This window comes from Poecilia reticulata, chromosome 12 (genome assembly GCF_904066995.2).
Source record: "Poecilia reticulata chromosome 12, P_reticulata-male-v2, whole genome shotgun sequence".
NCBI lineage: Eukaryota > Metazoa > Chordata > Actinopteri > Cyprinodontiformes > Poeciliidae > Poecilia > Poecilia reticulata.
The window spans coordinates 5,935,190-5,949,222 of NC_088841.1; the positions used below are offsets into that span (position 1 = coordinate 5,935,190).

At 41.4% G+C, this 14,033-nt stretch overlaps 1 protein-coding gene across 3 annotated transcripts; it reads left to right on the plus strand.

Moving 5' to 3' along the window:
- The first annotated feature begins 10,418 nt into the window (after positions 1–10,418).
- LOC145553958 (uncharacterized) lies at positions 10,419–13,673 on the plus strand. Of its 3 annotated transcripts, none has more exons than XR_014090021.1 (4): positions 10,419–11,406; positions 11,483–11,546; positions 11,647–11,706; positions 11,786–13,673. XR_014090021.1 is itself a non-coding variant. In XM_081613056.1 (4 exons), the coding sequence occupies exons 2-4, from the start codon at positions 11,514–11,516 to the stop codon at positions 12,189–12,191; spliced, it is 342 nt and encodes a 113-aa protein (XP_081469182.1). In that variant the 5' UTR covers positions 10,419–11,406; positions 11,483–11,513; the 3' UTR covers positions 12,192–13,673. The 3 variants fall into 3 exon arrangements, 2 of the variants coding, with proteins under 2 accessions (XP_081469182.1, XP_081469181.1); XM_081613056.1 differs by having other exon boundaries at positions 11,943–13,673; XM_081613055.1 differs by lacking the exon at positions 10,419–11,406 and having other exon boundaries at positions 11,414–11,546; positions 11,943–13,673.
- Positions 13,674–14,033: the final 360 nt, after the last annotated feature.

Sequence of the window (14,033 nt, forward strand, 5' to 3'; positions counted from 1 at the left end):
TTTAATCATTATTGGTTCTCCTGATTGTAGTAAAGTTAACATACATGATTCTAGAGATGTGTTGGCTTTGTGTTTTCCTCTGGTGAGTGTTAGAATAATGACCCTGGGATCTAAATCTAAGTCACTAAACCCAATCTAGCCGTTAACAAGTGCCGTTATTTAAGGAAAGGAGCTACCGTTAACAGGAGTGGTTGTAGGGGTTACGCAGCTGTGAGGGCTACTCAGCTGACTGTTCCTCAACTGAAAAGGGTCATAACTTCTGGATCGAAGGTAGTTAGAGCTAGACGAGTCCTTTCCGCCCCCAGTTTGACTAGATAATCCTCCATAAACTACCCCTAGGGTAAGACCCAAGTTTTGGGGATTTTCCGGACCTGTTAGACAGAGAACTGGGCAGTAGCAAGTCCAAGGAGTTGTGTGCAACTGCGGAGTAACAAACAGCTTCTTCCCTGTACCGTTAATATCAGTCATTCTTCAGTATTTATTATGCAATAGGGGCATGATAGGGATTTTTGGTATTATCATTTTGTTGTTACTTTCAGTCTAATGTTAGAGCAGTTTAAAATGTTTTCTTCTTTAGTGTGTGTATTAACTGACCTGGGGGTCACAGCTGCCTGTTCATCTTCAGGTGAAACAGTTTGACCAAGATTTGAACCGGGCTCAGGCCGTAAATTAGATATCGCATCTGGAACTGGGTTGCTAGTTGTTTAGGTAAATTGTTTTACGACCTTTGCTGTGTTTAGGTAAAATGTTTTACGACCTTTGCTGTTTTTTCTCTGCTGTCTATCTTGCCTATCCTCCCTCTTTGAAGTTTGATAATAAAAGACAAGCTGTATCCAAAGATTGGCAGAACGCTCTGTGAACAGCTCTGAGAAGCAGTTGACAGAGTCTTCTCCTTTTGCTTGCAGAAGTTTAGTCAATAAATTCATATACGTTGTCTGTGGTTCTTTTATGTAGGTTCTAGGAAAATACCTATCATTTTGGTGCCGAAACCCGGGATCTCTCATACCGACCGCTGTCAGGCAGAGGAAGGCGCGCTGAATCCATGCATGGCCAGAGTCAATTGGACCTGGAAAGAAAGACCCAGGAAGTAGAATTCTTCGCTGGGCCAGCGCCGTAGGTCCGACTTTGTCTGCCAACGGCGGAATGACGAGATCCGACTGGACAACCCGAAAACTACAGAAACGTAGGTGAATTTTAAAATGGCTATTTTAGTGGTTTGAGTTCCCTTGTATGATGTCGCTCTGCTAAAACTCTGTGGTTTGAGTTCCCTTGTATGATGTCGCTCTGCTAAAACTCTGTGGTTTGAGTTCCCTTGTATGATGTCGCTCTGCTAAAACTCTGTGGTTTGAGAATCCTTGTATGATGTCGCTCTGCTAAAACTCTGTGGTTTGAGAATCCTTGTATGATGTCGCTCTGCTAAAACTCTGTGGTTTGAGAATCCTTGTATGATGTCGCTCTGCTAAAACTCTGAGGTCTGAGAATCCTTGTATGATGTCGCTCTGCTAAAACTCTGAGGTCTGAGAATCCTTGTATGATGTCGCTCTGCTAAAACTCTGAGGTCTGAGAATCCTTGTATGATGTCGCTCTGCTAAAACTCTGTTCGAGGAGACCCCATAAGGGCAAGTCCTCAGGCGGATAGGAAGCTTGTCATTGCTGTGTGGTTTTGATTTTTTGATGGGTAAAATATCACTGGTGCTGAGTTATCTGACAAGGCAAAAACAGATAATGTTGCGCTAAATCGTAGAGTCATTACTGTGCTTATATTGCTGGTTTGCTACTGCTGCTTTGTGTGTGTGAGAGTGATTGGAGGTTTAAATACCGCTCTGTATTTTACCTCATATAAAACAGTGGAATTAAACAGCAAACCTCTTGTGGATGCAATAGGCAAGATTCTCCCACTCGAAAGAGTCGAAGCGGGGAATACCACAACAAGGTATTTTAATTGCTGGCCCACTGAAAAGAGCTCCAGTTCATAGGACTCCCTAGGAGTCAACGAACCTGGACCAAATTTAAATAAATTCAAATAAATAATATTTTTAAGCTGAAATTGCAAGTGTTTTAAATATGGGAAATAAACATTCTTGTAATTCATCACTCGGTAAGGGCGCCGATGGGGATGAAAAGTACATGCTGTCCAGGTTTCCTGGTAGCACTGTACACATGAAAAAATGGAGAAAGAAATATAAAATAGATGGAAAGCTAAAAATTGATCAATGGCAAACAATTGTGGGAATTTTGGAGAGTAGTGTAGAAAGAAAAATGGGAATAAAAAATCTAAAAAGGAGAATGAGCTGAGGTGTGCTAAATTATGGTTAAATGAATCTAAAAACTTAATTATAGAGAAGGAAGAAAATAAAGTAATTCCAAGCACACGGAATGCTGTAGCGGTGCAGGGAGAGCAAGCTCCTGCAGCCACCTCTCCCCTGGCTGTTTCAGCAGCTCCGTCTGCCCCAGTATCAGCCGCTGCTGTTCCAGCAACACGACTGTATCCTTCCCTAGAGGAAGGGACACAAAAATTATATGCTTTAGACCCTGTACCTTAGAAGAGGTCAGGAAAGCTGTGAAAGGATCAGATGTTTTTCACCTGGAGAAATTTGGAGGTTTATATACCTCTGCCTTTTCCAACGACCGGACAAAAGGCCGTGGAAGAGGCAGAGGCAGAGGAGGTCACGATAGGCGAAGACCCCAAAATAACACCCCACAAAATCCACGGTATTCAAAAGGCTGCTGGATTTGTGGCAATATTGGTCACTGGGCAAGAAACTGCCCTTCAAAGAATGTTGCACGGGTCGACAAGAGGGGTGGTGGAGTGAGGAGACCACAAATAGGAGAAATCCTCAGCATAATCAGACTCTACCACACCCCAAAAACACAAACCCCCAGTCCAAATTAATGAAATGCTAGAGACATGTGCATGCAGTTTGGGACACGTTAGGTAAAACCATAAAAGAAATTGAATTCCTGCAAGAAATCAGTGTATGCAAAATAATTTTTAATGTTACTACAAAATTTGGTTTAAACCTCACAAGTGAGAAATAATTTGTTTTAAGAAATACTGGTGTTTGTTTTGTTTTTCTTTTTTGAGCTGTCTACACCTTTAAAGAAAAACCAGTAAAGAGAGGTCTCACTGAAATAAAACATGGGAACAACTTCTTTGTATGCTAAAAGTGAAATCATGACTTTCCTAAAAGAGGACAAGTCGAAAGCTAAAACTAAATAATAAAATTCTCCTCAGAGAACAATGTTTAAAGATTATAAAACAAACTTGGTGAAACGATCCTTGGCTTCTAGCTGGAGGGGTCAGCGGTCAGAGTAAGGTACCGACCTGGACATTGTCCAGCCTCGTAACTCTTAGGCCTTGAGAGGAGGGCTGCCCGCTGACTTCACAGTCTGCAGCACTGAGATCAACAAATTTAGAGAAATCCATTGTTCTCTGGTGAGACGTGTCTTAGATGAAGTTAACTTAAACGTACATTCTACATTTTACAAGTTAATGGTGAACATGATGAAAGAGACTACAGCTTTTAACATGTTTCATGTTTATATGTGTTTGAATAAGGAAATGGTTTATGACTTCTTAAAAAGTTGGATAATAAGTGGCTAAAAGCTATACGATGAAAAGAAAAGAAAGTTATAATTGACTCTTATTTGCTTCTTTCCTTTTCCTCTGTCTGAGCCTCGCTGCGCTGCGTCTGACCTCTGACCTCAGCTCAGATCTGTCCTGCCAATCAGATGACTCCCTCCTTTATCACCAGCCAGTTGATAAAGAAGCGAAAAAGGACAGGACGATTTCTACCAACTGGACACTGAAGGCAATAAAGTGTCCACTGGTCCTAATTCCTTGACATCTGGGAACTGCCATGCAGCAAAACTACTGTATGGAGTCCTGCTAGACGTTTGGAAAAAGAAAGCAAACTGAACTGTTTGCCGCTTGTTTCATTGGTGGACTAAGGGACGGTCTGGACAACTTATAAATAATCCAACACCAGAGCCAGTTGGACCGACAGGGAGATGGAGGAGGGGCAGAGGGAGGACCAGCTGCAGCGACGCCAGCAGCAGGAGCCGGAAGCGAGAAGTGAGACAGGAGAAATGCGAGATAAGTTATACACACACACTGCTGTGATACACACACTGCTACTGTAATGAGGACTTGCTTGCTTACTTACTAGCAGGAAGGAATTATCTATTTAGAAAAAGAACATTTTGAAGGTTTTAAGGTACAATGTTAGATAAAAATCTTTCATTTTGTACCCATTAACTCAGTCCTTAACAGAAGGACCAGTGATCCTCTTAGGGCCCACGAGCCATAGATTGGGAAACTGTGAAGGAAAAAACTGTAATGGTTAAAAGTTAAGAAAGAAAAAAAAAAACTGAGTGTGATACGGCTAAATTACACCAACTAAAATTATTAGATTCAAAACTAATAATGATTTGCAAATGTTTTATTTTCTTTGAAATAAATATACAAGTTTGGAACTAAATTAAACATATCTAAGTGTTGAACTTAATTGATATTGCAGTGTTGAAATACTATGAAGTATTTCTTTGCATTTAACTGAAACACTTAACTTAGAGTTTAATTCTATAAAGAATCTACAGATTGATTGGGATTGTGTTTGTGTGTTTTATATTGAGATGATTGACAATTATTTTGAGACGAGAGAAATTTTTCTGCAAAATTGAGTAACGGATAAAATTATTGACCATTTAATTTAAAATATAAAAAACTTACATTGTAAACTTGTCTGAAATGCGAGGTTAAGGGAAAGTCTGAGACTTTAAGCAACCTTGTAAACGGCTACTAAAAACTGATGATTGTGATTAAAAGCAACATTTTCTAGACTTCAGTCTTGAACATTTTAGTCCAGATTTGATTGATAGTCAATAAATTCAAAAAGAAATGGAAAATTAGAGGATTTGAGGTTTTGGTTTAATTTCAGGATGGTCATTTTTATTTAGAAAGAGTTATGCTTTGATGAATTTGATAACATCTACAGGGAAACCAGTCACCCATGCATCCTTGCTTAAGAATCTTTTGCAGGCCATATATTTACCAGCTGAACTAGCAGTTTGTAAGTGTGCAGTGCACACCACGGAACAGAATGAGGTTTCAAATGGCAATAGATTAGCTGATAAAGTAGCAAAGGAAGCTGCAACTGGGAAGCATGGGGGAGACAATTTCTCAATACAGACAGAAGGTCCTCAAGTAATAGACAAAGCTGTGTTAAAAGACATGCAAGATAATGCTCCAAACGCAGAAAAACAAATGTGGATAACTAAAGGGGCGACACTGAATGATGATAACATTTTTTCAGTAAATAGAAGTCGGTCCTTCCAAAATCTCTATTTAGAGCGGCAGCAATTTTGACACATGGACATTGTCATGTGTCAACAGGGGGGATGATCTCTATGCTACAACAGCATATGGATTCAATTCTTACTTAAAAACTTTTTGTACTGCATGTCCAGTTTGTGTCAGAAACAATCCTCAAGGAAACATTAGACCAAGAAGAGGAAGTTTCCCAAAACCCTCATCCATTTCAAACAACGCATATGGACTTTATTGAACTCACACAAAGTGGACCACATAAATATTGTTTGGTGATGATTGATGCTTTTTCTAAAAGAGTTGAAGTAGTTCCAGCAAAGCCTGCTTTTGAAATAATTTATGGGAGAGCTTACATATTACCTCTGTTTGCTCCAGACTTACAGAAAGCTGATGAAGAACAAACATTGGTAGATTATATGATCAGGATCCTGAAACAGAAAGAGGTGTTAAATGCAAATTTACTGCCGTCTGACTGTTCTCCTCTACAGGAAATAAATAAAACCACCCCCATCCAGCCAGGAAACTGGGTCTACATAAAGGTCATAAAAGAACCCTTCCAGGTGCTGATGACCACACCAACAGTCGTAAAGACCCAGCTGGATACATCTAAGTCACTGCAAGCTGCAGAGAGTGTTTGAACCCCTAAGTAGGCGGAGGGAGGAAGGCCGGACTTCAAAGGGGGGCTATTTTTTAGGGTAGCTCGTCTCAAACCCGGTGAAGAAACGCTTAAGATTCCCCCGTCTTTAGTTTGGGGGTTCTGACATCTCTGTGCGCCGAGCAGCAATGGGGACTCCATATGCCAGATGGATCTTCTACTGCGCTGTGACTGCAGCATCAACCTGTGGTGGAAACTAATGAATAGAACCGCGTACGAGGGACATGCTGTGAACTGCTATGTGTGTGCGCAGCTGCCAATCGCCACACACAACTCAGGTCTGCGTGTAGGACACATCACGGATGACAAATAGATGTGTCTCTATGGCCTGAGCACACAACCACGACTCAGCGTCCCCATGCCAAAGGGATGCAAACGGTGGAAAAATGACTATTCTGTTCTACTTCAGATAGGAGATGCCGCGAAGGAACTTTTTGGATCTATGAACTGTTCCTTTAATGCTGACGTATTTCCATTTCCACTAACCGCATGGAAAATACCAGAGACCATTTCTTTAGCAGGAGCTAAACCCGGGTCTCTGAGGAGCTGCATGTTCAACAACGGACATGTTTCTCTTGGGATGTTACCTTGGAACTTGTGTAACAGAGTTTACACCTACTGCGAAACGACACCGGATTACATCAACTGCATCGCCTGTAGGGGTCAAAGGATGACTCCACACTGCAAAGTCTGGAAGGACAACCCAGACTGTGACAACATGCTTCAGGAGAGGAGTTTCAACATCACAGATCGGACATTGGACGACAGGAGACAACGCTGTGCAGTACCATAGTGCCAGGAGACTATGGTTCACGGGTGATGGCAGGCTGGTACTTCCTGTACCCGATTGTAATCATCGGGAAAGGACGACACATTCTGGCTGCCCGCTCCAAGCGTGATGCCTGAGGTCAAACGCTGGGGAGGCCTCACAACAGACACTGGAGTTCCATGAGAAATCAGGATTTGGACCGGGGGTGAAAAGTTCATGCAGAGCATGTTCCCAGGAGTTGGATTAGGAGAAGTTCAGGACCACGTTGAAATCAACAGATATGGATTACTGCAACTCATCAACAGCACACACCGGCTGGCAAACGGCTCCATGAGAGGGCTGACTGAACTGAGAAACATGGTTTTGCAAAATCGTGTTGTGCTGGACCTGCTCACAGCCTCTCAGGGAGGTGTTTGTAAAATCATTGGCCCAGCGTGTTCCTGACGAAACAGGAACTGGTGGAACTATTTCTGATGCTCTACATGGCCTGGAGGAACTTAAACATTGTGTAGACGGTGCTACGCAAGGATCACATTTTTCTTTTTTGATTTGTTTTCATGGTTCATGTCTGGTCCATGGTGGACTTTACTGTTGAAGCTCGTGACACCTATTCTGATTGTTTCGGTTCTGTTCTGTCCTTTTAAGGGTTGCATTATTCCATACCTACGAAGTATGATGTTTAAGACAAGTAACACAACTGTTGTCAGTTATCAGCTAGCAAAGGCATCCTATGAGACGAATGAAGATGACTTGTTTCGAGATTCTGACGATTTTCTGAACAATGATGATGTTCTGTAATCACTGAACGGATTAATTCATTTGCTGAATGATTCCTACACCAAAAAATGTGAAAACAAGTGGTGTTAGGGATGAGAAAACTGCATTTGATTTTTTGCTGTTTCTTTCTTTTGTTTTTGTTTATTTCATTTATTCATTATGTTCATTGTGTAATTTTTATGTTTAGACTAGGACAAAAAATGTATATATTTTGCATTTCTTGGTTCTATTTTATTTCTTTTCTTTTCTATGCTTGGCTTTTGACTACGGTTTGTACACATGGTAAAATGATAAACAGGGGGGACTGATAGGGATTTTTGGTATTATCATTTTGTTGTTACTTTCAGTCTAATGTTAGAGCAGTTTAAAATGTTTTCTTCTTTAGTGTGTGTATTAACTGACCTGGGGGTCACAGCTGCCTGTTCATCTTCAGGTGAAACAGTTTGACCAAGATTTGAACCGGGCTCAGGCCGTAAATTAGATATCGCATCTGGAACTGGGTTGCTAGTTGTTTAGGTAAATTGTTTTACGACCTTTGCTGTGTTTAGGTAAAATGTTTTACGACCTTTGCTGTTTTTTCTCTGCTGTCTATCTTGCCTATCCTCCCTCTTTGAAGTTTGATAATAAAAGACAAGCTGTATCCAAAGATTGGCAGAACGCTCTGTGAACAGCTCTGAGAAGCAGTTGACAGAGTCTTCTCCTTTTGCTTGCAGAAGTTTAGTCAATAAATTCATATACGTTGTCTGTGGTTCTTTTATGTAGGTTCTAGGAAAATACCTATCAGGGCACATCGCCCATCCAAAACCGATCATCTCCATAATGGATATATGTCCGATCTTCTAATTTCCTTTGCTGCATAATGTACATTTCATTTAATCTAGCGTTACGTAAATGTATATTGAAGGAGAATAACAATTAAATAATAGTCCAACAAGGATATTCATTTAGAATTAAAAATGACTCACCCTGAATTACCATGACAGATATAATGAATGTAATAAAAATGTATCATTAATGAAGGGGAAAAAACTCAATTCAGACTTTAAGTTTAGGGTCTGGTTTGCAGAGTATGAAGTTAAATTTGTTTCCCAATTATTCAATGGAGAAAAAAAACTAACCTCAGTTAAGTAAAATAAAATTGTAATCAAAACTTTTGGAATTGTAATGATTTCTTTTTTAAAAAACAAATTGTTTTGTTTAAAAAACTTTCTTTTTAATTAAATAACAAATTTTTGTCTTGTGAACTTAAAAAGTTATTTGCCAAACATAAACTTTTATTTGCACACATCAGAAATCTTTTGCCCACTGCATCATGTGAGAATCACAAGCAAAACTTTGAGTCAAACAAAAACTTAGGATATTAAGAAAAGATTTCTGACAAGCGCAAATAAGTTTGTTTTGCAAAAAAAAAATTCACTTCATGAGACAAATGTGTTATTTAAATGTTTAAAAAAGTTTTTTTAAGCATAACTCAGTAGGCTTTTCTTATGGTGACATGCATTAACAATTCAATTTTTGCTTTTGTTTTTTTCTTTTTTCTGCAGTTCCACGTTAAAGTTTGATGCAGCTCTGCTTTCCTGAATGGACCATCTTCATCTCCACTGCAGCAAACAGGCAGCTCTTTGTTTTATAGATTACAGTCCACTAAAAGGTTGCATTGTGCCCTTGTTTATATTTTTAATAGTGTAATTCTGTAAAGACAAAATATGTCTGGTGGTCCAGCTCTGATTTACATATCTTGCTAAATTGCGGGTTTGAATATTGCAAAACTTTCCTATAACAAAATAGACCTGCAGAAAGAAATTACTAATAAAATATCTTACATATGCATAGTTGTATGCTCTGTATAGATATGTCCCTTAGCTTTGATTGTATCTCACAATTTTGTAATTTATCATTGTTTATTAAACTCTGAAAGCTGAGAGGCTGTTGATATTCTGTCCTATAATGCGGTTTGATGTGCCCTTTTTTTTGAGCACCTGCCCCTTTAGTGGTCTCTGCATGGCCCTTCTGATATATGTGTTTGTGTGTGTGTGTGTAATTCTTGGGGAGTTTGAGTCTGTTGGATACCATTTTCAAACTTTTAATAAGAATGTTTTAACTGATTTGCCTTGGTATGATTCAATGAATTCACGTTTAAGGCTTTTATACTGTGTAGATACGAGCTGCACAGTGACGCAGTTGGTAGAGCTGCTGCCTTGCAGCAAGAAGGTTCTGGGTTCGATTCCCGGCCCCGGTCTTTCTACATGGAGTTTGCATGTTCTCCCTGTGCATGCATGGGTTTTCTCCGGGTACTCCGGTTTCCTCCCACAGTCCAAAAACAAGACTGTCAGGTTAATTGGCCTCTCCAAATTGCCCCTAGGTGTGAGTGTGTGTGTGAATGGTTGTGTGTCCTGTGTGTCTCTGTGTTACCCTGCGACAGACTGGCAACCTGTCCAGGGTGACCCCGCCTCTCGCCCAGCACGCTAGGAGATAGGCACCAGCACCCCTCCCGACCCCACTGAGGTTGAGGGACAAGGGTGTAAGAAAATGGATGGATGGAATCTAGATACAGCCAGAGAATGATTTGAAAGTGTGAAGCCCAGAAAACAAAAAAGGTTAACTCTGCCCTCTGCTGGACAGACACTGATAGAACAACTAAAAGTTCCATATTTGTCGTCTCCGACTATAACATGGTTTATGTGAATTATAAGAATATGGAGTTTCATATCGCTTTCGCAGAATATCGGGATAAATAAAACAGGATATATAGATAAATATATATATCCTGTTTGATATATCCTGTATGATATATCCTGTATGTATGTATGTATGTATATATATATATATATATATATATATATATATATATATATGATTGATAGATAGATAGATAGATAGATCAGCGTTGCTGTTGAAGGCTGAAGGGAGCCTGGATGGGGCAGATAGATCAGTGAGCTTAATGACTGCCCTCGCTAAACATGAGTTTAATAGAGGGCAAAGGGGGCTTGCGAAGAATCCATGAAGCTAGACAACGCCCCAATGGGCACAGCGAGGTTGCCAGATGATGAGGCTGGAGAGCCAGCTGTGAGCTGAGACACACAGAAGTGAGCAACCCTGGTGGACTGGTGACGGCGTTCTCCTGGAGGTGAGCTGGAAAAGATGATCCGGTCAGAGGAGTCCACGACGAGATCAGTAGGGGAGGGCTGACGAGAGTCAGTGGTGGGAAGAAAGGGATGGCGGATCGAAGAGAGGCCAGGATGGGGGCAGCTGAAAGTCACAGCACAAACAACCATGCACACACACACACACACACACACACACACACACACACACACACACACACCTAGGGAGAATTTGGAGAGGCCAATTAACTTGACAGTCATGCTTTTGGACTATGGGATGAAGCCGGAGTACCCGGAGAGAACACAGGGAGAACATGTAAACTTAACAATTAATTATCCATCCATTTTTGTACACCCATGTCCTTGCTGGTGCTCATCTCCAGCTAACGTTCCGGGCAAGAGGCGGGGTCACCCTGGACAGGTCGCCAGTCTGTCACAGGGCAACACAGAGACACACAGGACCAACAACCATGCACACACACACTCACACCCAGGGACAATTTAGAGAGACCAATTAACCTGACAGTCATGTTTTTGGACTGTGGGAGGAAACCGGAGTACCCAGAGAGAACCCAGTATGCACAGGGAGAACATGCAAATTGGGAATTGAACCCAGAACCTTCCTGCTGCAAGGCAACAGCTCTACCAACTGTGCCACTGTGCAGCCCACATTACAATCAAAGTATCTAAACTTTTTAGAACCAGTACCTCCAAATGAACCACCCAATTCAGGGGATGCTGCAGTGTAACCAAAGAAACCCCAAAATTACAGGTAGACAACCTGGTTGTCCATTACAAAAAGAAGCAATATATTCCAGGTGAGTAATGTCGTTTTCTCTTCATGGCAGGAAAGAAGGTCCAAAAGACCCAGTAGACGACATGGCTTCCAAACAGAAAGTCTCAAGGCCCCAAGTAAGGACCTCACTGTGAGGAATCTATTTAGTCTTTTCTTCTATCATGTTTGTATTCATTTTGTCAGATAAGTAGTAACCTTTCTCCTCCTTTTTTGCAGGAAAACAGCGAGGCGTACCCAGGATTTCAGTTTCCACCGAAGAAACAATATAATCCCCAGGTAAGTGAATCAATTTCAGGGAATTAAACAGAGAAGACAACTAATAGGTGAATAAAACTTGACCTTTGACCTTCCACAGGTCATGCAAAACAAGTGAAAGTGACAAACCATCCGTAAAATTGTATTTAGAACCTCCTCATCCTCTTACATGCCGAACCCTTAGAAACTGCATGATAACAAAAACCTCTGTCCATCCGTCCATTTTCCTCTGCTGTTTCTGGGTCATGGGGTAGCAGCTTCAGAAAGGAGGCCCAGACTTCCCTCTCCCCAGCCACTTCTTCCAGCTCCTCGGGGGGGAATTCCAAGGCGTTCCCAGGCCAGCCGAGAGACATAGTCCCTCCAGGGTGTCCTGGGTCTTCCCCGAGGCCTCCTCCCGGTGGGACGTGCCCGGAACACCTCACCAGGGAGGCACACAGGAGGCATCCTTACCAGATGCCACCTCAACTGGCTCCTCTCAACTTGGAGAAGCAGCGGCTCTACTCTGAGTCGCTTCCGGATGTTGGAGCTTCTCACCCTATTTCTAAGGGAGAGTCCAGACACCCTGCAGAGAAAACCCATTTTGGCCGCTTGTATCCGTGATCTTGTTCGTTTGGTCATGACCCAAAGCTCATGACCAAAGATGAGGTGGGAACGTAGATCGACTGGTAAATCAAGAGCTGTCTCTGTTTGACTCTGCTCTCTCTTCACCACTACAGACCGGTACAGCGCCTTCTTCACAGCAGACACTGCCCCAGTCCGCCTGTCGATCTCCTGCTCCCTTTTTCCCTCATTTGTGAACAAGATCTCCAGATAATTAAACTCCTCCACTTGAGGCAGGAACCCCTCTCCCAATCTCTCCCAGAGAGGAGACATTCCACGTCCCAAGAGCCAGGTTCTGCAACTGAAGATCAGGTCGACGGGGACCCCTCCCTCAAGCACCATCCAGATTCAGAAGAGGACAGAACAGTTTAGGACAGGAGTTTTGAACATACAATCAGAACAATGCCTGCAGCCCCAAAACTGCCTTTATGAACCCAACCCGTTCATAAATGACTCTCCACAATCGGTCAAAAAGCTCCACACTCCAGCTTGGACGCTGCTGCTGCGGCACTTCTTGATTCAAATTTTGAAGAATAACTTCCGCTATTTCCTCTTCATCTGACTCATTTAATTTGTAATATTTTTTAAGAGTTTTCATCAGTTCTGCTATTTCTCCTAGTAACTCCTCTGTATTCAAATGTCGTAACCTCCTTCTTTGAACCCTGATGTAAAATTCCTCAATTTCCTCAATGAGCTGATTGTCCATCTTACAAGTTTTAAAAGTCTCCAGTCTTTCTTCAGTGCTCGAATGAAAGATCTTGGGAAAGTTCAAGTACTTACAGACAGTTTTATGATGTCATAACAAAAGAGAATGATATTATGACATCACAGGGATAGTGATGTCATAACTGACATACATTTGGATTTGCATATATTTATGCATTTTATAAAATATGTTGATATGGTTTTCTTTTGCATATTATTGAAATATGTTTAATCTAGGTCATGCTAGTTCTGCTATTATATTGTTTTTGTCATGTTTTAGAAGTGATTTAGTTTGTGAGAAAGTGTGGTGGGAATTTAACATTATGGCTCCTCCTTGCAGGAACTTGTTTTATGCCAGACACTGACCTTACCTCGATGCCCAATGTGTTTTACCAAATCTCTTTATTGTTGTTACAGATGGTTAATCTTAACACAGGCTTGATATTTATTTTGCGATTATTAATAAGCCTCTCATGAACACAGCGGTGGTTGATTAGTTCATTTTAAACTCCTGCTCTGCTCGTTATTTTGATAATGGAACCGAAACGCACAGAATTGCCCAACACCTTGTTGAAACAATAATGACTGAGATTGTTATTGTTGATGGATCATTAATTTTAGCACGTTCTGATGATTTTTGTTGTTGTTGTTCTTTAATAAAATTACGAACGTTTTGATAAGGAGCCAGAGGAGGACGTGCTGCTCTCAGCGTCCTGGCGCCGTTCAGTTTGTCATTTAATGTCGAGATCGATTCAAAACCTTCCGCGATCGACGTATTGCACCGCTGCTCTAGCAAAGCACGAACAGTTCAGAAACAACATCAAATGAGGGGAAAAAAAGCTATTTATTAACTGATTAAGTCGTGATTTAGATTGTTTTTGAAAAACTAATCAGTCACGGCTGATTAGTGGGTGAACTCACAGCTGCACAGTGAACCCATTCCATTGATTTTTTTTTTACAGCAGAGAGCCGCTTCTCTGCGTACCCGCTAAATCTTTTAGGGGTACGCAGTACCCTGCCGTACCCCCTTACTTTCACCCCTG